Raw genomic sequence first — 26564 nt, 5'->3', positions numbered from 1 at the left:
GTACTCGTGAAGTGACAAGGGTGACGATGCGCAGCAGGAACAGGGCTGTGGATGTGGACGTCGGGATTAACTCGGACGTGATTGTTCGTGCAGTGGGACGACGACTTTTCGCCGATGGGAGGTGAATGATTTGGATTGGAGTAGAGGTAGAGTAGAGTGGTGTGCGTCGGCAAGCTAGCTGGCTTTTTACGGTATAGATCTAAGTGGGAGTCAAGAAGCATTTACGACGATCTTTAAGTGCGTGCGTTAGTTTTTCTCGAACACTTTCGTACCTAATATTAAAGAACTGAACCACAAAGTACGATTAAAAATAAAAAAAAAAAAAAACAAAAAACAGGATTCTCGCGTTATATATTGAAGTAGCTTGAAGTAACTGATTGATCCAAGTAAAAAATAAAACTAAACTAAACTAAAAAAACAAAAAGATATTTTTTAATTGAAATAGTTTTAAAAGTACTTTTTTTATTTATTAACAAAAGAGTATTCATCCCACCTTTAATTATTTACTTTTCAAAATTATTCGTATTTTTTAAATTATTATAACTATAATATCTTAACAATCTTACAGCGGTTATAAAATTATTTAAATTATAATAATTGTTATCATAAATTGATTATTAATACATATGATCAAGATACGAAAAAAGACATGTTCGAAACATATCGAATTTCGACCCAAAAACTCATATCTTAATCATCACAACACCTTGAGGAAATAGTAATTAAAATATTTATATTAAAATAGTTATAGTTCATAACATTACAACATAATATTATAATAGCTATCAAATTAATTAATCATATTTTCTAAAAAAATAACAAATTAAACTGATAAAATATCAATTAAATCAATTTTTATCAAATTAATTAAATTAATTCAAAAAATTCAGCCCACACTAATTTCAATTTTTAAAAATCAACATCATGATAATACTAATTTTTGAAAATAACCTGTAGTATTAATTTAAAAATAAACATCAAAGCAAATCAATTACTGTGCTGATTTTAAAATCAATACCACATTAATTTGCAAAATAGAATTTATTTAGTATTTCGATATCTATTGAAAATGATAAATCTCATATCGATATTAATATTAAATTTTCGATATTAATATTAGAAAATTTAGTATGATATAATGTCATATTAATATAAACATTGTATAATGATCCATCAGAAATTTTGATATTTTTTTCACCCCTATCTTCACATAATATAACAATTATATTGTTAAAATGAATTTTTGCACACACATTTTACAGATGTAAAATTAAAAAAGGGTACATTCACATTTACATATTTAATTAATTTTAAATATAAATTAGTAGCATAGTTAATGCAGTTAATAATACTATTGATATAAATGATATTATTTTTAAAAAACTAGTACCTATTGATATAAATCATATTATTTTTAAAAAAACTAGTACATAATGTTAGTATATTTATTTATAGCAAAAGTTTGTTTACACTTACAAAAATAAATCAATCAGACATTAAATATTTTATGTTCAATTTTCTCATATAACTAACAATAATTATTAATTTTTATTTATTTACTTTAATTACCTTGATAAATATGAATAAAGGAAAATTAAATAAAGAAAATGAAACCTCTTTGAGCGTGGTAGGTATTCATATTTTGCCTTCATTTGACATTTTTGGGTACCAATGCTACCATAGTCAAAGATTTCAAAAACATTAAAAAGACTTTATTTTTGTACATAGTCTATACAAATAAATGAGCTCATGTTTGATTATCTTGCAAGACATATATAGAGAGTGTTTAAACTTTATTAGTATGCAAATTATTTTATGATTTTAATGAATTGGGATCATTAGAAATGTCAAATGAGAGAAAGGATGAATTAGAAAGTTCAAATGAACAAATTATTACTTGCATTTTCGACACCATCAATTTTAGGCGGAGGTTGACATTCAGCCTTGAGATCTTTTTCTCCAATGAATATATAATCTGACATTTTTCAGAGTTACGGCCATTATAAAAAATTAGAGATTCAACTACATCTAATTGATAACGATTTTTTTCTTAAGATTTAACCACGCCTAATGGATAATGATTTTTCAAAAAATCATTATCTTTTTTCATTTAACAACGATTTTTAATAAAATCGTTGTTGTTTTGTAAATTTTGTTTCAAAAGACAATAATTTTTTTTAAAAAAGCCGTTGTCTATGAACTTTATTTTTTGGGCACAATGATTTTAATCGATCATTGTCTATTAATATTTCTTGCATGGTAATAGACAACAATTTTATTAAATTGTTGTGCGAGTTTAGCCTATTCGATCACATCATATATGGGTACATGCTCATATCCTACTTTCGTAACTAAAGAGTCGATGGCTTTATTAGAACGCCTTGTTCTATATTTATGCCCGTGCTAGGTATGTCTGATGCAAGGCTCATAAGAAAAATTGAATTCGATTTTTTTCTTCTCTTTTGGATGTTTTTTTTTTCGGAAGGGACCAAATCGTAGAACTTCTTATTCCCTTTCGCGGGACTTTATGTATGGTATATCAAATTTTTATCATATATTATATTAAAAATTTTGATATAAAGAAAAATATACTAATACCATATTAAAAATTGAGAATATTAGATCTTGTATAAATTTCATATAAATTTTTTTAAACTAATTGAATCGAATTTTTTTCAAATTAATCGGATTAATCAAATTTTTGAAAAAAAAAAACTAACAAATTAACTGTGAAATATCAATTAATTTAGTTTTTGATCAAATTATTCAAAAAATTCAACACACACTACTGTGGTGATTTTTAAAAATCAACACCATTATAATACTGATTTTTGAAAATCAATGATAGTGCTAATTTAAAAATCAGCATCGAAGCAAATAGTTATGGTGCTTATTTTGAAATCAACACCACAATCATTTTTAAAAGAAAATTTATTCAGTATTTCAATATATATCGAAAATGATAAATCTTATATCGATATTGATATCAAAAAGTTTGGTACAATATAATATCGTATCGAAGTTTTTGGTATTATGAAGTTTTCGATATGAACATTATACATTGGTATTGGTATGGTATATGTGATATATCTAAATTTTTGATATTTTTTCTATCCCTATAATATAACAATTATATTATCAAAATGAATTTTTGCACCCACATTTTTCAAATGTAAAATGAAATTTATACATTCACATTTACATATAAATGATACTTAATTATTCTAAATATAAATTAGTACATACAATATGATAATTAATGCAGTTAATAATACTATTGATATAAATCATATTATTTTTTTTAAAAAAAAACTAATATATAAATCATATTATTTTTAAAACAAAACTAGTACACTTGCTGTTAGTATGTTTATTTATGGCAAAAGTTTGGGCAACAATAAATTTTACTGTTACAAAAATAAATCCATCTAATTTTTCTGTGTGCAATTTTCTCATATAACTAACAATAATTATTAATTTTCATTTATTTACATAAATTACCTTAATAAATATGAATAAAGGCAAGTTCAAAAATATAAAACCTATAATTGTAGGGATTCATATTTTGACTTCAACATTTTTGGTACCAATTCTACCATCCTCTGAGCTTTCGAAAGCATTAATAAGACGCTTTATTTTTGTACATAGTCTATACAAATAAATGAGCAAATGTTTGATAATCTTGCAAAGCATGCATAGAGAGTGTTAAAACTTTGTTAGTATGCAAATTAATTTATGATTTTAGTGGATTGAGATCATTATTGTCAAAAGAAATGCCAAATGAGATGGAGAGGATGAATTAGAAATGTCAAATCATCAAATTATGACTTGCATTTTGGACATCATCAATTTTAGGTGGAGGTTGGCATGCATCCTTGTGATCTTGCCTCCAATGAATAATCTGACATTTTAGGATTCAACTACACTGAACATATACTGATTTTTTAAAAAATCATTGACTTTTTTCATTTAACAATAATTTTATTGAAAATCGTTGTTATTGATCATTTTTTATTAAAGACAATGATTTTTAAAAAATCATTGTCAAAAATCGTTGTCTTATGTGTGTCAAAGACAACAGTTTGAAAATGAGCTTATTTTTTTGGGACCTATCACAACGATTTTAATAAACCATTGTCTATTAGCATTGCTTACATAGTAATGGATAACGATTTTATTAAATTTGTTTTTTACAACCGCTATTTTTAAAATAACGGTTATTTTTTTACTCATAAATTAGCTTGCAATGTTTCATTTTTTTTCCAACAACAATAGTAATCCACCTCTGCTTTTATTTTGATCCTATCATCGTAATTTTTATCTAAAATGGATGAAAATTACAATAATTCTTTTATGAATTATTTGAATTCTTCAAATATTGAAGGAAGATCATCTTCTCAAAATTCCACTGTTCGTCCTACGCAATACGTTCAAAATTTCTCAAATACTCTATACGTACCACAACGTCCTCAAAATGCCCCTCGAGCTCAATTTTATATATATCCTCATGAATATATTTCGATGACGGGCAATCAATTTTTCATGCCGCCCTCTCCTTATGCATGGATTTCATCCTCCAAATGTAGCTACATTCCCTTTAGACGAATCAAGAAAGGTCGGCAGCGACAAGGATCCTGCAACGTCTTCTGTACCAGAGTCTTTGTTTCCGCCACATTCATCGTCTTTTGGGCTAGAAAACATTACCATCGATAAGGATACAGAGACATGTTGGAAATAGGGATAGTGGGGAACGTGACCCATGTTCCCCACTACTCATAATGGAAAAAGTCCATTATACCCCTGATTTATTTCCCTATATAAAGGAGATGCGTCCAAGGATCAGAGGACAATCAGGGTGCGTTGGAGAGAGTAAGAGGAGAACATTTGAGGCGGTGAGATTTGGTTTGTGAAATTGCGGAGGGCTTTCCGATCCTGTGATCGCTCTTTCGACAGCGAGTTTCACCATTGCCGATTGCGGATCTGCGGGAGATCGCTGTAAGTTTTTACCACATTTATTTTATTCGTCTATCATGCATTTAGAATATATAAATCTACATTGGTATCAGAGCGCGTAGTTATTTCTAAATGCTTATAGACGAATTATGAAATTGTCGTTCGAATGTTTCCTCGTTTTGTCATTTCCCGTCGTTGTTTTGCACGACTAGTGTGTCGTAGCATACACGTTGCGCCAAATTTGTAAAATCAAGACCGCTGGATTTGCCGGCGACGACAGTCCGTGGTCGTCATTGGCGTCCTGGCTGGCCGGCTATGTGTTGGTGGCTAGGACAGGCAGAACCACTGCCGGCGATCTCGTCGAGCCTAAAATTGACTGGTTTTTGATGCTGGAAAGAACCGGCTACCACCGGCAGAGGCTGGCGATAACTTCCAGTTGGCCGGCGAAGTGATCATGGCCACCTCTCGTTGCAACCCGTGTTCGTCGCGGGGAAGGTGGCGTGCACAGCATACACGGTGTGCACAGTGTATGTGGCGTGCGTGCATGGGGTCGTGGTAGCGAAGAAAACGGCAAAAGATAAATATGAAATTTCTGTTTTGAATTTTTCTCAAAACAAAAACGAAAATAAAAAAAAAAAAGAAAAACAAGACAGTACTGTGATGTTCACAGAATTGTCGCATGCAATTATTTTTTTTATGCATTTTTTTAACACAATGTAAAAAAAAAATACATATATATGCATGTTGAAATTAATTAATTAAAATTAAGTTTATTGGTTAATTTTAATTAATCAGGTGGGTTTAAATTGGTTGGTCCAATTAGATCCGGTTTATATTAAACCATTGAGTTTAATTAAACCAATTTGATCCAACCCCAAATTAATTTGGGTTGAGTAATTAGACTTGGACCAAATATGATCAAATGACCAGATTTGTTCTAATAGGTCAGATTTGATCAAAATAATTAGATTTGTTCTAATTGGTCGGACTTAAACCAATGGGCATTGGTTTGATCAAACGGATCTGAGTTTGATCAATAAGTCTGAAATTGGTTGAAATGGACTTAGAGAAAAAGTAACAGAACATAGGTACAAAATCCCTGTCCAATTAGATTAGTTCTAATTATGGACAATGGACCAAGCTTAGAATCTGGATCTCTTATCAACCGATCCAATGGGTCTGACCAATTAGATTAGTTCTAATTGCCGACTTAAACTCCTGAAAATCGAGAAGATTTATTTTTATTGATTTATTATGTTGGTACTATGCCTGTATAAATTGAAATAAGACGGTTTTGTACTGGTTAGTCGGTTTTGTACTGACTTATTTATTTTTAATTTTTCAGATGGCACGGACGATTACCACATTCACTCGTTGCGAAGTGCGACGAAATCAGCTCTGGGAGGAGATTCAGGAGATAGAGTATAACTCTACTTATGGAGTCGACGGACACATTGGACGGCTTAATGATCTGTTTTGGAAACTTGAGCGAGAAGAGTTTCCAGTCCTGGATGTTAGGACCTTCGGATGGCTAGAGAGGGGGGTGTGAATAGCCTCCACTAAAAACTCAATCAATTTCCTCACAAAACTTTGTTAGCATAGCGGAAATAAACAAAACAAAAACTGATGCAAGGAAAGAAAACCAACCCACAGCTTACACAAGTATATACGAGGTTCGGGGATAACTTGCCCCTACTCCTCGGCGTGTCCGTAAGGTGGACGATCCCTTGATCTTTCGGTAGATCACACCCCGGACAAATTCCGGCTAAGTATTTCTCCTTCTCGGTGGAGTAACCTCTCCACAAAAGTCACATAATATATTTGAAAATAAAGCACAATGACTTACAGAGTTCAGTGGCTAAAGGATTGAGCAAATGAACTTACAGCCACGAAGTGAAAAATACAAAGACAGAAGGAAGTTTCAGCCAAGAGCTCAACAACACAGCCTCTTGCTTGATCGACAGAGAGTTTTTCCAGAACCTTAGCAAACCTCTCTTCTTCCTTCTTCTTATTCTGCTTTCTCACTGTCCCGAATCACTGTCACTTGTGTCGAATCGCTGCAACCAACTCAGGCGTAGCCAATCACTCTTCCTCCTCATCTGGTTCTCTGAACTCACACCAATACCATCCATGGTCTTCACTGGTGTCTCTGAGCTCGAACCAATGAGCAAGAGTCAAGCTGTTGCCAACTGATCGCAGCCAGTGAACGTTGACGCTCGAATTGCACCACTTGCAGTGAAACACAGCAGAAAGGGCATTTGTTCTCATTCTTCTGATGGAGCTTAATTTGAAATTAAGCACTGGCACGACACCTGCAACCTGTAACTCAAAAATCTCACAGCAGATGATTTGATCAGGTGAATCAGAAGTGAATCAAAAATATCATAGAAGCAGCAGAAACAAACGACATTGTTATGGATCGGTCAACAGACCGATCCATAGCCTTCTGGACCGATCAGGACACACCCTGATCGGTCTGGGATTATGCTGATCGGTCTGTGGACCGATCAGCCTATGGGTGGATCGGTCCACAGACCGATCCCCTATGGTTCTGAGTCTTAGTTGCTCGTTACTGATCGGTCCAGGTTCCGATCTGATAGCCCACAGATCGCTTCTGTGTGGTTACTGATCGGTCACGAGACCGATTAGATAATCCACAGATTGTTTCTGTGTGGTTACTGATCGGTCACGAGACCGATCAGTTCACTTGAGGTATCACTGGATCGGTCTGTCGACCGATCCAGTCAACCGAAGTATCACTGGATCGGCCAACAGACCGATCCAATGTCTCTGTGTTAGTTTTAGAGTCTTCCAGCCCTAAACCCTAACGTCTTCCTGGTCTAGAGAACGAGCTACCAAGCCCTCTCTGACCTAGTCCGGAGAATGAGCTACCGAGCCCTCTCCGACTTCGTCCGGTCCAGAGAACGAGCTACTGAGCCCTCTCTGACCTACTTCGTCCGGTCCAGAGAACGAGCTACCGAGCCCTCTCCGGCTTCACGTGCCAAGTATCCGTACTTGGACTTTTCCTCTCCACATGATCAACCTTGATCATTAATCAGTCTGAGTCTGATTAATATCTGATACAAACTTAAATTTGTGTCAACATCAAAACAACAGCCAGGTCAGACTGTATCAACAATCTCCCCTTTTTTGTTGTTTAACAACACGATTTAAGTTTAGATCAGAAATGTTCATATTTCAATTTTAGGGGAATCAAGATCCTCCCCCTAAAGCCAAACCTCCATTTATTTCTAAACTTAGTTATTCTCTCCCCCTTTGTCAAACACCGAAAAGGTGCAAATTAGGTAAGAAAACGTTAACGGACTCCCCCTTAACCCATACTGTCTTTTTCTTAATCCACCGAAAATGCCCTCTAAGTGTATTAGAAGACAGTAATAAAGAGATAAGAGACATACAAGACATGGCATATGAACAGCAAATTAATAGCCAATAGGAAGTGAAACATAAAGAAAAACAAGAAAATGAACAACATAAATAGATGAAATCAGCAAGCATCCAGGTCAGACATAAATATCCAACAAACAACATCCAGAACATAGACAGTCAAAATGACATCATAGAACAATGTATATCAATCAGCCTCCTCATCATGAGGAGCATCAGCATCATCAACGGGAGGAGTGGGTCCCTGAGGTGGCATGCCGCCGCTCGAGGATGGATAGCCTGGGAAATCCTGCGGAGGTGGGTATCTGGCCATCCATCCCATAATCGCCTGATGTGTCGCCAGCTGCTGACTGCGTAAATCATCGTAACGCTGGTTAATCCGAACGCGCAGCCCGTGGAGCTCAGCAACCAGCAGCTCATCGTGCCGATCAAAGCGACTCTCCAGCTCGGCGATCTGCCAGCGCAGATCAGGATCTACCTCTCCATCGTCAGCAGCAGCAACAGGAGCAGCCGCAACCTGTCGTGGAGGTCCCTGTGGTAACTCACCTAGAGCTCTCCCATCCTTCCACCAAACATCCCCATTTTGTCCTATGATGCTAGACTTGGAAAATGCCCGCTTCCCAAATCTGCAGTCCTGCCTGACCATCTTGACTATTCTACCCTTAGAGACATCAATCTGAAGGGTCTCGAGCCAATCTGTAATTATATGCCCATAAGGCATATAAACAGTGAAGCTGTTTGGCTCACTATAGGAGATGATCGAAGAGTAGATGCTGGACATGATGTCAAAGTCGAGACGCCGACGCAATCCATAAAGCATCAGGCAATGATATGGTCGGATTTCATACAAGGGTTTAGATGTGATTGACAAAAGGCAGTTTGTAACAATTTTAAAAAGAATGTAATCTTGAGGAGATAATCTCAAGGCTGCAAAAGTAGGAAAATCAACATCTAATTCATCTAGCCCACCTGGTGTAGGATGTCTAAAGAAATACTCATAAATAGAGTCAGATGTGACATCAAAAGGTGAAGGTAAGGGGTCTGGTAAGTCAGGATATATCGAAAAGATATTTCCGGAACACCTCCGGCAACCTAGATAGTCAAAGAAGGCTGAGAAACTGAAATCAAGAGTCCGCTTAGCAACCTTTGTTTTATAACTTACATCATTAGTTTGATGAAGATTGTTATAAAACTCAGATACTAAGTCATAATTGATATCTCGTTCTAAATAGACAAGAGTATCAAGTTTGTAGTAGGCAATGATTTCTGACACAGTTGGACAAAATTCGTCCATGAATTTTCGATCTACAAACCTACAAGGGAGTAATTTAAAGGTTCTTTGTCTAAAAGCTTCCTCAAATTGGTGGTTTGGAAATCTCCCGGAGACAGATGGTTGACGTCGAGAGGGAGCCTTAGACTTAGACTTCTCAGGTGACTTAGAGGTCCCCTCACCCACTGGTTTCTTCCTAAGGTGTAACAATGTGATATAATGGGTCAAGTAAGTGAGCACCGGAGCCACCAACCCCCGAAACAAAAAAAACACACATATATGATGAGAAATGAAACCGAAATGCCAAGTTCTAGAGAAGTATGGAGTTACCTTGGTGCCATTGAAGTGTCTTTTGGCTAGGGCTTTGGCTAGGGTTCTGGCGTGCAAAGAGAAGAGAAGAGGTGAGGTGTAGGAAAGAGTCGGCTAGGGCTTCTGCGTGAAAAGGGAAAATAAAGGATCGGGAAGTTTTAAGGGAGATGATGGGTGTACAGATGATGAAATGATCGGACGGCTGTCCGATCAGGAGGTATCAGGAGCCTCCTGATCAGTCCATGGACCGATCCAGGAACACCCTGATCGGTTCGTAGACCGATCAAGAGACAATCAGTAGTCGCTGATTGGTCCCTGGACCGATCAGGGAACCTTCTGATCGGTCTGTAGACCGATCAGAAGGCCATCAGTAGCCCTCTGCGTACCAGATTGACCTGATCGGTCCCCGGACCGATCAGGGGACTACCTGATCGGTCTGTAGACCGATCAGAGTACACACAGAAGGGTGGAGAGATCGGTCCGTAGACCGATCAGTGTCTGATACTTAAATTTTTCCAGTAATTTCAGTATCTGAAATTCGTAGAGCTGTTCGATAATTCGTAGAAGTGTCTCCAGGAAAACTTCCAAGTTCAGTACCTAGAACCTGGAGGATCTACAAGCATAACTATTTCCTAAAAATTATGGTCTGAAATTGTTTATAGCCCTAAAGTTGCAGATATTTAGAAAACAGACAACTTAAGGTCTGAAAACTGAAATTTCGACCTATGTTATGTTCAGTTTCAAGTTTGTCAAAATATAACCAACTTGCTATCATTTTTTCAAGGACTTGTCCTAGTATCAATCAAAATCATGAAAAGCATCGTTCAAATGTATCAAACAGTTCATCAACCAAGGTTACATAATTTCTAGGTAAAGGTCCAACCAAGTTTCCTTGGTTGGAATATATGAGTAAGATCTAGGAACCAAATACACATGAATTATGTAATGGTCTTCCCCATACTCAATTTATGTCTCTTCAACCTAATTATTCAAGGGATGCATGATACATTTTGAATAATTCGGCTGATCCTAGCATCTCACCCCATTTCTAGCAAACAAAAATAATTTGTTAAACCTTATAGTTTGTGTGAGATGTCCCCAAGTTGCCCAAATTAATTTCCCTATTTCTCTTGTTGTTTTAATTGTCCTTATTGATCATGATGGGGTCCTAATTGCCTATTGAGCCAAACACATTCCCAATTCTCTCCTCAAATGACTAAATTCATTTTCCGGAAGAGGTTTGGTGAAGATATCGGCTAGGTTTGACTTTGACTCAACATATGTGAGTGCAATGTCTCCCCTAGCTACGTGCTCTCTAATGAAGTGATGACGCACTTCAATATGTTTGGTCCTTGAATGATGGACTGGATTTTTTGTTAGGTTTATTGTGTTGATGTTGTCACACAACACTTGCACTCCTTTATATGAAAGCCCATAATCTTCTAGGGTGTGTATCATCCACAACAATTGTGATACACTCTCTCCCATGGCAATGTATTCAGCTTCGGTCGTGGAGAGAGCAACGCAATGTTGCTTCCGACTTGACCAACTAACCAATGATGAACCTAAAAATTGGCAACCTCCACTAGTAATTTTTCGATCCAATTTGCACCCAGCATAATCGGAGTCGGTATAACCTATCAAGTCAAAAGACTCCGTACGAGGGTACCATAGACCTACTCGAATTGTGCCCTTAAGGTATCTCAAAATTCTCTTAACTGCAATTAAATGAGATTCCTTGGCACAGACTTGATATCTAGCGCACATGCCCACAGCAAAAAGTATGTCCGGTCGACTAGTTGTGAGATATAGAAGACTTCCAATCATGCTTCTATATTGCGTTAGATCAACTGATTTTCCATTCTCATCATTGTCAAGGCGAGTGTTAGTCGCCATTGGAGTGGATACTTCCTTAGAGTCACTCATTTTGAATTTCTTGAGCATCTCTTGAGTGCATTTTGTTTGATGGACATAAATGCCATCTCGAGTTTGTTTGATTTCAAGTCCAAGGAAGAATGTCAATTCTCCCACTAGACTCATCTCAAACTCACTTTCCATGTGAGTGATAAATTCATTCAAATAGCCCTTGTTATTTGAGCCACAAATTATGTCATCGACATACACCTGGGCTACAAATATGTTTTCACCATCTCTACGCAGAAATAGTGTTGGGTCTATTTGACCTCTTACAAAACCCTTTTCTAATAAGTAAGTTGACAACCTTTCGTACCATGCTCGAGGTGTTTGTTTAAGCCCATAAAGAGCTTTCTTGAGCTTGTACACGTGGTTTGGAACTTCGGTATTCACAAACCCCGATGGTTGTTCAACATAGACCTCTTCTTTAATGAAACCATTTAAGAAGGCCGATTTAACGTCCATTTGATAGAGCTTGAAGCCTCTATGTGCAGCAAAAGCTAGCATTAAACGAATGGACTCTAATCGAGCCACGGGAGCATAAGTCTCATCATAATCGAGGCCTTCGACTTGACTATATAGCCCTTGGCTACAAGTCTTTCCTTGTTTCTTACTACTTCTCCCTTTGGTTTAACTTATTTTTGAAGACCCATTTGGTTCCAATAATGGTGGTCTTCTTAGGTTTAGGAACTAAGTCCCACACTTGGCTCCTTTCAAATTGACCTAACTCTTCTTGCATAGCTATGATTCAATCAGGATCGTGCAATGCCTCATCAACTAATTTTGGTTCGATTTCTGATATCAGGGCGACCTCATTAGACTCATTTATAAAGAATGATCTAGTCCTAACCCCTTGTTGAATGTCTCCCACAATATGGTCTTGGGGATGACTAGAGGCTATCATAGATTGCCTTGGTGTTGATGCCTCATGAGTTATCTCACTAGACATAGGCAGGGGCTCAGTATCAGGTAAAGGATCAGACTGAGCTCTCTCTTGCCTTTGCTCATCGTCATCGGAGTCAACTTCGACTCTCTCTATGTTTTGATCATTTAAACTTAGATTTCTAAGTTCAAATTGAATTTCTCCTACATCCTTTGATTGATCATTTGATTTAGGGATTTCTTCAAATGCTACATCCGAGGACTCTTCAATCAACTTAGTCCTATTGTTGTAGACTCAATAGGCTTTGCTGGTGAGAGAGTATTCGACTAGTATCCCTTCGTCAGCCTTAGCCGTGAACTTTCCAAGATGATCCTTGGTGTTCAAGATAAACACCTTACAACCAAACACCCTAAGATGTTTAATTGTAGGGGGTTTCCCAAACCAAAGTTCATGGGGAGTCTTTCCTAAAAACCTATGTATCAAGACTCGATTTTGCACATAGCAAGCGGTATTTACCGCTTCAGCCCATAAGTAGCTTGGTAGTCAGTACTCATTGAGCATGCTTTGTGCAGCCTCTTGCAAGACTCGGTTCTTTCTCTCCACAACCCCATTTTGTTGTAGAGTCCTTGGAGTAGAGAACTCATGCCAATATCCTTTTATTTGACAAAATTCTAAAAATCTATGGTTTTGAAATTCTCCACCATGATCACTTCTAATTGTTTTAATTGTTGTTGATTTTTCATTTTCAGTTATTCTACAAAAAGAAACAAAAACATCTATGGTTTGATCCTTATTTTTCAAAAAGAAAGTCCATGTATATCTAGTAAAATCATCAATGATCACTAAGCAGTATCTACTTCCATTCAATGAAATAACATTACTACAATCAAACAAATCCATATGCAATAAATCTAAAGCAGTAGATGTACTTACAGCGCTTTTACCTTTATGAGCCGCTTTTGTTTGCTTACCCTTTTGACATGCATCACATAATTTTGTCTTTTGGTACTTGATGCTTGGTAAGTCACGCACTAATCCTTTGTTGGCCAGCTTTCGAATGTTCTTCATGTTTACGTGGGCCAACCTTCTATGCCACAACCATGATTCTTCTTCTTTTGACATGAAACACTTAGCAGAGGCATTAGTAGCACTTTTAAAAAATACTTGGTAAATGTTATCTACCCTTGTGCCTACTAGTACCGTGTCAAGTGTGTCAATGTGTTTGACCAGACATTGACTTGAATGAAACTCAATTGTGTAACCCGTATCATACAATTGGCTGACACTTAGGAGATTAAAAGTCATCCCCTTGACTAGAAGGACATTTTTGATTTAGAGACATTCGGATATTTGAATATCTCCAACTCCTATAACCTTAAGGCTACCATTATTACCAAAAGACACATTACCTTTATTTTTGTTTTGAAGGGTAGTAAAGAGTGACTTGTCCCCGGTCATGTGCTTGGAGCATCCACTATCAACAAACCAAGTTGATAGATGCTCTCCCTTGACAAATGCCTACAAAACACGAAAGATAGATGTTTTAGGTACCCAAATCTTGGGACCTAATGCATCTACAATGAAAGACCTAGGAACCCATGCCTTGGTCACACCCTTCCTAGTCTCATGAACCCTAGAAGCATGTGATTTATGAAATTGAGTTCTAGACACTAAGGAAACGAAACTAGACTCCTTAGGTTGATATCCTAATCCAGCCTTGTTATAGACCGCCCTTTGGGCATTTAGAATCATATCTAAGGTCTTAGAACTAGTTGAGAATTTCTCAAGTATTTTCTTGAGTTTCTCAACTTCACTCTTTAGAGCTTTGTTTTCATCCTCAAGAAGCTCTTGATGAAGGTCATCAACCTCATCTTCCCTAAGAGTCTTCAAGTGTTCTACTTCTTCTTTTAATAATTTGATTTCAGTTTTTGATTTCTTAAGCAAAGTTGATAAATATGCAATAGTTTTATAGCATTTTTCTAAATGTGGAGAAGTTACCTCTTCATCATCTGAAGATAATGAAGCCGCGACTGATGTATCACTTCCAGACTCCGATTCCTCCCTTGCCATGAGTGCTAATTGACGAGTAGTTTTCTCCTTCTCTTCCTCAGATGAGCTTGAGGAGGATTCATCCCAAGAGGCTTTGAGAGCCTTCTTCTTCTTGGTCCTTTCTTTCTTCTTCTTGAGTTTTGGACACTCGCTCCGATAGTGTCCTTTCTTGCTACACTCATAACATGTAACGTTAGTCTTATCAATATTTTGATCAATAGACTTACCTTTCCCTTTGTATCTCTGGCTCCTTCTCATGATTCTTCTCACGAAGTTGGCCATCTCGCTTGATGATGATCCTCCTTCATCATCGGATTCGGAAGAGGATGAGGATGTAGGAATCTCTTTCTCCTTCTTCTTTTCTTTCTTCCTTCTTCCATCCTTGCTCTTTTCTCCTACAACTAAAGCAATACCTTTCTCCTTTTGACCCTTGTTAGCAAGTTCATGAAGTTCCATTTCACAAAAGAATTCATCTAACTTAACAATTGAAAGGTTCTTGGAGACCTTGTAGGCATCTACCATAGATGACCACAAGGCAATCCTCGGAAAGGCTTTGAGAGCGTACCTTACAAGATCGTGATTTTCTACGCGTTCATCTACGGAGTGAAGACCATTGATGATCTCTTTGAACCTTCCGTGTAGTTCACTTACCGTTTCGCTCTCCTTCATGGTGAGATTTTGTAGTTGGTTTAGGAACAAGTCTCTCTTGGCGATCCGAGAGTCTCGTGTTCCTTCTTGGAGCTCAATGAGCTTGTTCCACAAATCTTTTGCACTTACAAATGGACCTACCTTGACAAGTTGATTTTTGGCTATCCCACATTGTAGAGTGACCACTGCCTTGGCATCGGCTTGTCCTTTGCGAGTTTGCTCGGCGGACCACCTCGACGATTCTAGTTCCTTACCTTCTTCGTCCTTCGGAGGTGTGAATCCTTCCTTGACCAAGAACCACATGGAGATGTCGGTCTTGAGATAATACTCCATACGTCTATTCTAATATTGGAAGTCCGCTCCGTCGAAGTAGGGTGGACGATTGGCGCTGAAACCTTCCTTCATAGCCATCTTCTTGCTCTTTAGGGTGTTAATCCGGATGAAGAGCGCCTTGCTCTGATACCACTTGTTAGGACCTTCGGATGGCTAGAGAGGGGGTGTGAATAGCCTCCACTAAAAACTCAATCAATTTCCTCACAAAACTTTGTTAGCACAACGGAAATAAACAAAACAAAAACTGATGCAAGGAAAGAAAACCAACCCACAGCTTACACAAGTATATACGAGGTTCGGGGATAACTTGCCCCTACTTCTCGGCGTGTCCGTAAGGTGGACGATCCCTTGATCTTTCGGTAGATCACACCCCGGACAAATTCCGGCTAAGTATTTCTCTTTCTCGGTGGAGTAACCTCTCCACAAAAGTCACAGAATATATTTGAAAATAAAGCACAATGACTTATAGAGTTCAGCGGCTAAAGGATTGAGCAAATGAACTTACAACCACGAAGTGAAAAATGCAAAGACAGAAGGAAGCTTCAGCCAAGAGCTCAACAACACAGCCTCTTGCTTGATCGACAGAGAGTTTTTCTAGAACCTTAGCAAACCTCTCTTCTTCCTTCTTCTTATTCTGCTTTCTCACTGTCCTGAATCACTGTCACCTGTGTCGAATCGCTGCAACCAACTCAGGCGTCGCCAATCACTCTTCCTCCTCATCTGGTTCTCTGAACTCACACCAATACCATCCATAGTCTTCACTGGTGTCTCGAGCTCGAACTAATGAGCAAGAGTCAAGTTGCCGATCGACCGGTGAGCGTTGGCTGCACCACTTGCGGTGAAACACAGCAGAAAGGGCATTTGTTCTCATTCTTCGATAGAGCTTAATTTGAAATTAAGCATTGGACTCGCAACTCAGTAACTCAAAAATCTCACAAAGTGATTTGATCCGGTGAATCGAAGTGAATCAAAAATATCATAGAAGCAGCAGAACAAACGACATTGTTATGGATCGGTCAACAGATCCATGGCTCTCTGGACCGATCGGGACACACCGATCGATGCAGGATATCTGATCGATGCGTGGACCGATCGGCCTATGGGTGGATCGGTCCGCACCGATCCCTATGGTTCGAGTCTTCGTTGCTCGTTCTTGATCGGTCCGAGTTCCGATCGATAGCCTGATCGCTTACGTAGTTCCCGATCGGTCACGAGACCGATCGGATAATCCATGATTGTTTGTGGTTACCGATCGGTCACGAGACCGATCAGTTCACTGGTATCCGATCGATCAGGCCGATCCGATCCAATATCCTTGGATCGGTCAACAGTCCGATCCAATGTCCTTGTGTTAGTTTTAGAGCCTTCCAGCCCTAAACCCTAATGTCTTCCTGGTCCAGAGAACGAGCTACCAAGCCCTCTCTGACCTAGTCCGGAGAACGAGCTACCGAGCCCTCTCCGACTTCGTCCGGTCCAGAGAACGAGCTACCGAGCCCTCTCTAACCTACTTCGTCCAGTCCAGAGAACGAGCTATCGAGCCCTCTCTGACCTACTTCGTCCGGTCCAGAGAACGAGCTACCGAGCCCTCTCTGACCTACTTCGTCCGGTCCAGAGAACGAGCTACCGAGCCCTCTCCGACTTCGCGTGCCAAGTATCCGTACTTGGACTTTTCCTCTCCACATGATCAACCTTGATCATTAATCAGTCTGAGTCTGATTAATATCTGATACAAATTTAAATCTGTGTCAACATCAAAACAACAGCCAGGTCAGACTGCATCAACACTGGACAGTTATAGGATTTGGGCTTTGATGCAATGATTGTCAGAAAATCCTAGGATGATAGCAGACTATATTTGGGGGCGTCATCAAGGATGCGTCACATATTCTGTATTATGTGAGGAGCTGCTTCATCATATGACTGAAGAGGATCTGGGAGAGTGTGTGTGGGATCCAATTGAAAATCTTGAAGTTGTCCTGCTTGTGATTACCGCTCATGAGTCCAGGTTGAGAGGGATTATTTTGGCCATTATACTAGTGTCTGTCCTAGTGGGAGTGGTAGTTGCCTATCTAGTTTATTAGAGTTCTGTTATTTTTATTGTCGTTTTGTATGAACAATAGTGAGTCTATTTCATTCATGTCAGTTAGTTATATGTTAACAATATACAACATAATTTTATGTTAATGATGTGTTCATTTATTTATGCTGTTTGCTTGACATGATGTATGATTAGTTCATGATGTATTAAATGATTAGTTCATTTAATTAAAAAAAAATATGATATATTAAATGATTAGTTCATTTAATGATATTATAAATGATTAGTTTATTTGTTGGGATGTATGTAATAGAATTGATTAATATTAATTTGATTGGTCATACGGATGATGAGTGAAAACATAGTTGTCACTTGATTTTGTAAACCAACTCAAAGTAATATTAAGTCAATCATAAATTACATACATATGATATACACTGAATATTAAATAATATGTTTATTTATGATAGATTATGACAACCAAAAACATAATAGCTGAACTCAACAAAGGTGAAAAACTTAATGGGGATAACTATAAGATCTGGCACCTCAGGATACAATATGTACACTACAAGAATTCGGACTTTTAACTACGCATTTTAGCGTCGCCATATGTACGTAAAATGCGTCGCAGAACATTTTGCGACGCAAACATGCGTCGCCAGCATGCGTCGCAATTGGTTCGTATGCAAATGTCAAAATGATCTTTGGCGACGTATTAAGGCACACGTCGCCAAAGGGTACAACATTTCGCGACGCAAGTATTGGCGACACCTTCTTTTATTACGTCGTCAAATGACGTCGCCAAAGGTGATGTCATTTCGCAACGATAATATTGGCGACACCTTCTTTTATGCGTCGCGAATAGGTTCTAACATGTCACGACACATGAAATGCGTCGCGAAATGTATTTTTGCTATATTTTTTTTCTTTTATTATTTGTGACGCAATCTATACATTACAAAATATATTGCTCATTCAGTCACAACATTATAATGCGTCTAAAATACATCATAAAAGTGCAATTTACTATTAATTAATCAAATATTTTTAAAACATGAACACTGCAACTAGCTGTCAAATATTATCCAAAAGAACATATAAGTAGTGAAATGTGCATTACATAATGTTGCAAAATAAAAAACTACATAGTCGATGATGGAGGCGGGGGAGGTGGTGGAGGAGGTCGAATTGAAGAGCATGTTGGTGGAGGCTGGAATGAGAAGCCAGGAATGACCTGTTGAAGTTGGTGCAATAATGCTTCAAATTTTTGATGCTGTTCACGTATAGTCAGATTCTGTTCATCGATTGTTTTCTGCATAGTTGTAAATTTTCCATAATCATCATGATGCCTTGAACTGATGTTTGTGGCTCTAGAACCACCCACTACAGATAGTTTAGGTAATGGACCTAAACCCTTCACGTAACGAGACCGTGAGCCTAAGACTTGTGTCATGATATTGACATCCTTTGGCTGGCGTACATTATCAACCGTAGAGGTGAACTCTTCACTTTCTGATTGAGTCAATCGAAGATCTACCATTTCAGCCTAAAAAAAAAAATATTAGTATGAAAAATAATGGATTAATGAATTTAAATTTTATGAACAAATACAACAACAATATGTAAAAAAATTATAAACAAATTAATCATCGAATATCCAAATAAATAATCAAATGCTATTTTATTTTACATTAATTCGATGAAGCAGAAGGATGTATCAATGATGCTTAAGCTATGTAAGTTTATATGTCCAAGATACGATAATTACATTAACAATTACCAAAATTACTTGCAGGTGAAGCATGCACGTTACCTGTAATTTTTGTAAAATACTTCAGTGAACAAATTAGTTAATCAAGCTTGAAGGAAGATAAAACAAAGCCAACATTTGACGGGAAATGTCTTTTGAACGTCAATCTTCATACATCTATAGCTAGTTACAGTTAGACAAGTTTCCAAACCTATTCCATAGCCATTAAATTAGAGAATTCAACAATAGGCATTACATATAGTACAGTAGCTTAGTAGGAGTATACATTTTTCAGTAAACCATGTTATGGCCTTTTATGATTGAAATTATGTCTCATCTACTTGAGTTGCACTAAGTAATAATAATAATCAGAGAGGATATCTAAATATAGCTTCAACTCGAATGTATTAAATACTTACATGTTTTTGTGCAGCCCAATCATTCTTCCATTGTCCTCCTTTGTGAAAAAATTTCTCGAAGGTGTCAACCACACTCGGAAGCTCTCCCGTCACAGGATCAGCCTTAAAAAATGAAACAATTTATTATCATATAAATTATAATAAGAAATTTTATTTTCAAATAGAACTTACAGCTATGTGATAATGTTGCACCAAAGTTTTCGATCCATGTGCACCTTCAAGTGGCCTATTAAAACGATTATTAGTATTCTTTTCAGATATTTCCTATAAAAAAAAGATAATATTAGTGCAAGTAACAATAAAAAAATATTTATCAACTAAATTTAACTATTACTAACCATTTGTTTTTTTGTGCCAAAATAATTACAAAGAAAATCCCAATCATCTTGGCTTACTCCCTTGTACGGCTTCCTTTTTGGTGAATCTTTATTTCCAAGTCCCCCGAGTTGTTTCCAATGCCTCCTCATCTTACACCTTCCTTCTCGAATAGCTCTCATGGCAAGACGCTCTACCTCCGCAATCACCAAGTTCGTCTTTTCATATTCAAATTTGTTCTGCCAAAAAAATTCATAAATGCATAAATTATTATAATAATAAGAACATAATACATTAAAGAACATAATGTAATTTCCCAATCTTACATCAAGACGGTCAAATATGAGTTGTTTTTCGGCCAAAGAGACATCCTCCCAATTCGTAATACGAGGAGATATTGTGTCTCGAACTATTTGAGCTATCAAGTTATTAAACCATTTTCCATTTTCTCCAAGACTACCTCCAGTATGCTCTTCAAATTCAACCTTCAATTTATCTTTTTTTTGCTTTTTTAATGCCTTCTCGAGAACTCTACTACAAGATTGTTGTCTCCATGTCGTTTGTTTACCTCTTCCATCACCTCCTGATCCACCTTCATTAGCACCTGAACTACTACCATCCAAACTAGACATCCTGTAAAAAAAATAATAATAACATGAATAAATGAATGCATTGATAAATCATGAATAAATGGACTATATATACAACATGAATAGAATAAACAAATATTAATTCATATAAATATATTTCTTACTTCTTCTTCTGAAGTTACGCCATTAGTTTCAATGTCAATATTATCATCATCGTCAATTTCAACAGTACTGTCATCTTCTTCATCATATTCTTCTAATGTGTCATCTTCAAAATCATCGTCATCAACTACAAAATCACCTATATTTTGCTGCAACTGATCGATATTGATAACCTCGGTTGGTTCGATATCATCACGATAGAAGCTGACGTTCTCTAACTCTGGTAATTCTACCACTAGTTGCAATGGTTGCGAATTAAGTTCTTGCACTACGTGAGCATCAGTAGTAGTTTTGTCAACATCATTTTCAACTTCAATATTTGGATAGTCCCACACATTATGTGGGGCATAAGCTTGCACCAATTTCCACATTGGACCATTCTTGATATCATTCAAGTAATACACTGATTTTGCTTGCGATGCAAGTATAAATGGATCATTCTTGTACCATTCTGCCCCAGTATAGATGCTCGTGAATCTGTTGTCTTCTTGAATTCTTCTTCTCCTAGGATCAGTGTCAAACCATTTGCACTTGAATATCAATACTTTACAATCTTTTAAATAACACAACTCTATCACGTCTTGAAGAACGCCATAATAGTTCTGCCCTCCTATGCCAGGTACAAGAATACCACTATTTTGTGTGGTTCGTCTAACATCTCGTTGTTCCACAAGAAACTTAACACCATTGATAATAGCACCAGAGTATGAATACACAGTAAAATTGGATCTATTAGCTAATGCATATAATTCATCTGTGGCCTCAGATGATCCAACTGCTCGCATTTCATTAACCTACAGAATTTTTGGAGAAGTATTACATATAAATTTAATTTGATTTCTAAGATTATTTAGAATTTAACCATTTATCGTACTAATGTAAATAGGTCTTTTTACTTGCCTTATCTTTAAACCACAATGGAAATTCAACTTCTTGTTGTTGCTCCAAATTATGCACTCCCCTTGCCAGTAGACCATTTCGATGCTCTCTACATGATATTTAAAATAATATTATCAGCTAAAAATATGCATTTAGGTAAAGGCAATAATTGAAAAAGTTACATATGACTTACTCAAGGTATTTTTCAACTTCTTGGCAATTATTTAGCACATACCACTCTGCCTTAATCCGTAACGAAGGTTCAAGAACCATGACCTCTTTCTTGCCCAAAGGTCGACCAACATGCTTGAATACAGAAATAATTCGAGACGGACAAGTGTTCACCCTATCATCATTTCTTTCAGGGCGATTATATCGGGTTTCGATATCTCGAAAATACATTGAGCAAAAGGTTAGAGCCTCATTAACAATGTAAGCTTCGGCAATTGACCCCTCTGGACGTGCTCGATTGTTAACATATTGTTTGTAGATACCCATAGATCGTTCAATGGAATACATCCATCTAAAATACACAGGACCACCCATCATTGCCTCTTGTGGTAAATGAAGAATCAAGTGAACCATAATATCAAAAAACGCCGGAGGGAATATTCTTTCCAACTTGCACAAAATAAGAACAACATTTGTCTCCAACAATTTAAGATCACTCACATTCAATGTCTTGGCACATATTTGTTGAAAGAAATTACACAACTCAATAATAGTTTCACGAACTTCTTTGTTCAAGAATGACCTAATTCCTGCTGGCAATAAACGCTGGAGCAAAACATGATAGTCATGAGACTTAAGTCCCAAAATTTTACCAGTGGCCTCATTGACATTTTTTGCTAAGTTGGCGGCAAAACCATCTGGAAATTTCACTGATTTGATAAATTGACAAAATAATCTTCTCTCTTGAGAACTTAATGTATATGTTGCTGGTGGCTTCTTCCATTTATTTCCATCTTTGTAGAGATGCAACTCTTTCCGAATCCCCATGTCTTGAAGATCTAGTCTTGCCTTTTCCGTGTCTTTTGATTTTCCTTCTATATTCAACAGCGTACTGAGAATACTATCACTTACATTCTTCTCGATGTGCATTACATCTAAGTTATGCCGAAGTGGTAAGTGTTGCCAATATTCAAGCTGAAAAAATATGCTCTTTTTTGACCAATTAAGCTCGATGGGAGAACGCTTGCGCTTTATACCTCCATATTGCTTATGTTTTCCCGGAATACCAACATGCACATGTTCTAACTGAGCTAATATTTCTTTAGCAGTTATTTCACTAGGAGGAGATTTCCTTTCCGTCTGACCATCAAACTGTTTGCTTCGTCTCATTGGATCATTTAGAGGAAGAAAACGTCTATGTCCAATATAAGCTATCTTACTCCTTATGCCTTTTGAAGGAGTTTCTTCATTACAAGTTGGGCATGCTTTATACCCTTTTGTGCTCCATCCAGACATTAAAGCATAGGCAGGGAAATCATTGATGGTCCACAAAACAGCTGCACGCATTAAGAAAGTATCACTAGTTACTGCATCTCGAGTATTCACACCTTCCCACAATTTTTTTAACTCCTCTATAAGTGGCTGAAGGAACACATCCATGTCTTTTCCAGGAGATGTCGGTCCCGGTATTAATAAAGACAACATCATGTTTTCAGACTTCATACACTTCCAAGGTGGCATGTTATATGGGACAACTATAACAGGCCACATACTGTAAGTAGTGTTCATGTTGCCAAATGGATTAAAACCGTCAGTTGCCAAACCAAGACGCACATTTCTAGGATCCATGCCAAATAATGGAAATTTATTATCAAACATCTTCCAAGCAGAACCATCTGCGGGGTGTCTTAAAACACCATTCTCTTTTGGTCGCTCAACATCATGCCATCTCATATCTTTTGCGGTATGCCTAGAACTATACAAACGCTTTAATCTAGGAGTTAGGGGAAAATATCGCATCACCTTTTTTGGTACCTTTTTCCCTTTTGCATTTTTGTCAACCCATCTACTCGAGCCACATATAGGACAATTCTCAAACCCAACATTTTCTTTCCAGAAAAGAGCACAATCATGTTCACAGACATGGATTGACTCGTACCCTAGTCCCAATTCACGGAGCTTTCTCTTTGCCTCATAGTGTGAGTCGGGTAATGTTGCTTGGGGAAATGCTTGTTTCATTAACTTAAGTAACATATCAAAAGACTTGTTACTCCACTTGTTGAGTACTTTCACATGCATTAATTTTACCAAGAAATTAAGTGCTGAGAAATTTACACATCCAGGATATAGTTCTTTTTCAATTTCCTCCAACATATCATCGAAATTCTCAGTTTGGAAACCTTCTTGTTGAATAGGCTCACTGGATTCTCCAATCTCTACTGGTCCTGTCAAATCAGCTAGAACATTTGTCATTTCATCTGGGGCATCAGTATCAGATAAATCTTCATGCTCTATTGGTGGATGTTCATATTGCTCACCATGATAATCCCACACTTTGTATGACTGTTGTATGCCATATCGTACTAGGTGTATCTCTACTAAGCCCGGTGGATGTAGCCGATGATTCAAACAATTATTACATGGACATCTTATTTTCCCCTCTTCATTGATGTACTCAACAGCATGTGCTACAAACATCTTAACACCATTTTTATATTCACGAGAGATTCGATTCGTCAAACTCATCCAACTTTTGTCAATCGTCATTTTGTAAAACTGGAGTCAATTCAAAATATATAAAACAATTAAAAAATGTTAAGATGCGGGTAGCATCTAATATGTACACAAGCATGTTCATTAAAGGATAAAATAAAATGAAATTTATTAAAGAGAAAATCCTATAAAAGAAAATTACTTTCTATGAATAATTTTTGATAAAATAATATCAAACAAAATGAAAAACTTAAAGGATCGGTTTGACTCAGCTTCTAAATAGGTTGACAAATTAATCATTTAAGTTAAAATCTATAAAAGCTTAAAGGCAGACGCATATTCTTTTCTAGATGAAAATAACAATAGATTAGAATTTAGGCAATTCTCTTAGTTTTTGTTTGTCATCGTTCCTCAGTTCATTGAAGAACTTTAATTAGAATCATTGTTTAGACATCGATTAAAAGCAAAAGAAAAGAAAGGACAAGAATAAATAGAGCATAGAGCTTTACAATGACATGGATGTCTTAGAATTGCAGAAACTAGGGACGCCATGGAGTATCATGAACAGGGGAGAAGAAATCGCGGCAATAGTGAGAAGCAATAATAAAGAAATCGACAGGCGAGAAGGCTTACCTGTTGAGAGGGAGCAGGAGATCCTCGGCGACTCGGCGACTCGGCGACTCGGCGAGCAAGACGGCGACTCGGCGACTCGGCGAGCAAGATGCACAGGAGAACGAAGAAATCAGCACGAAGAAATCGGCGCGAAGAAATCTGCAGAAATCGGCGTGCAGAAATCGGCAGAAATCGGCAGGTTTACCGTACGTGAACAAAAAGGGTAGGGTTTTAAAGCATTAAAATAAAATAAAATAAGAATTAGTTTGAATTATTTTAAAATGATATTTAATTTGATTGATAACTTTGTTAAAAGAGAATACGTTAATTTATTAAAATAAATTAACATATTAATTATTTAATAATTTGTTTGATTTATTTTAAAATGATATTTAATTTGATTGATAACTTTGTTAAAAGAGAATACGTTAATTTATTAAAATAAATTAAAATATTAATTATTTAATAATTTATTTGATCTATTTTTAAATAATATTTATTTTGATTTATAATTTTGTTAAAAGAGAACAGTTAATTTATTGAAACAAAATAAAATATTAATTATTTAATAAATTTCTTTTTAATGTGTTTTCAAATAATATTTATTTTTATTTATAATTTATAAAATTTTTAATCTCGAATTTTTTTTAGCGACGGTTAATGTATCTACGTCGCCAAATAACAATAATTTGAGGTAGGAAAATTTTCCACTACTATTAGTGACGTTGAGTGCAGACTGCGTCGCCATAGTGTCACATTTGACGACGTGCTTTCTATGTCGTGTCGCCAAATGATCCAAGTAAAATTTGCACTATCTTTTAGCGACGTGGAGTGATATGCGTGTCGCCAAAGGCCTTCATTTGACGACGCATATTGTTTAATGCGTCGCTAAATGATATAAAATAAATGTGGGAAAATTTCCTCCTAATGTTCTATCTTTTAGCGACGCGAAACATTCCACGCATCGCTAAAAGGTCATATTTTGCGACGTTGACCGTGCTATGCGTCGCTAAAAGTCCGAATTCTTGTAGTGGTACTTGAGGAACAAGAAGTTCTAGAAGCTATAAATCAGGTTATGGAAGTACCTGTAGATGGTTCCACTGCACAATACAGACGAGATCTTGATGCCTATAAGGATGGAAGAAAAAGGACTCCACTGCAAAGGGTATATTGATTAGTTCAATGGTAGACGACCTAGCTTTTGAATATGAGTCATATCTTACTGCTCATGAAGTCTGGGTTGCCCTTAAAGATAAAAATAGTGGAGTAAGTCTGAGCAAGCTTCGCCAGCTGACAATCAAGTTTGACAGTTGCAAAAAGCGTCCAAATGTATCAATGGTTCAACAGCTCAGGGAGATGTCGAACATG

General features: G+C 36.9%; 1 protein-coding gene across 1 annotated transcript; it reads right to left on the bottom strand.

Annotated features, from left to right (window-relative positions):
- Positions 1–18884: 18884 nt before the first annotated feature.
- On the bottom strand, positions 18885–25402 carry LOC121977289. The gene is made up of 6 exons (XM_042529878.1): positions 25218–25402; positions 20616–20922; positions 20313–20528; positions 20146–20238; positions 19975–20076; positions 18885–19351 (listed from the first exon to the last, which is right to left on the bottom strand). Exons 2-6 carry the CDS (start codon positions 20919–20921, stop codon positions 18947–18949), a joined length of 1122 nt encoding a protein of 373 aa, XP_042385812.1. The 5' UTR covers position 20922; positions 25218–25402; the 3' UTR covers positions 18885–18946.
- Positions 25403–26564: the final 1162 nt, after the last annotated feature.

This window comes from Zingiber officinale, chromosome 4B (assembly GCF_018446385.1).
Source record: "Zingiber officinale cultivar Zhangliang chromosome 4B, Zo_v1.1, whole genome shotgun sequence".
Classification (NCBI taxonomy): Eukaryota; Viridiplantae; Streptophyta; class Magnoliopsida; order Zingiberales; family Zingiberaceae; genus Zingiber; species Zingiber officinale.
The sequence above is the reverse complement of the archived record's forward strand: the minus strand, read 5'-3'. Positions and strand labels throughout refer to the sequence as shown.

Excerpts from the sequence above, each read along its gene's own strand:
- LOC121977289 (XM_042529878.1), bottom strand. The coding sequence starts at position 20,921 with ATGTCTAGTTTGGATGGTAGTAGTTCAGGTGCTAATGAAGGTGGATCA. Across the intron at positions 20,239-20,312 it reads TTGGCACAAAAAAACAAATG|GAAATATCTGAAAAGAATAC; the intron begins GTTAGTAATAGT and ends TTTTTTTTATAG. Across the intron at positions 20,077-20,145 it reads TGCAACATTATCACATAGCT|GCTGATCCTGTGACGGGAGA; the intron begins GTAAGTTCTATT and ends TCATTTTTTAAG.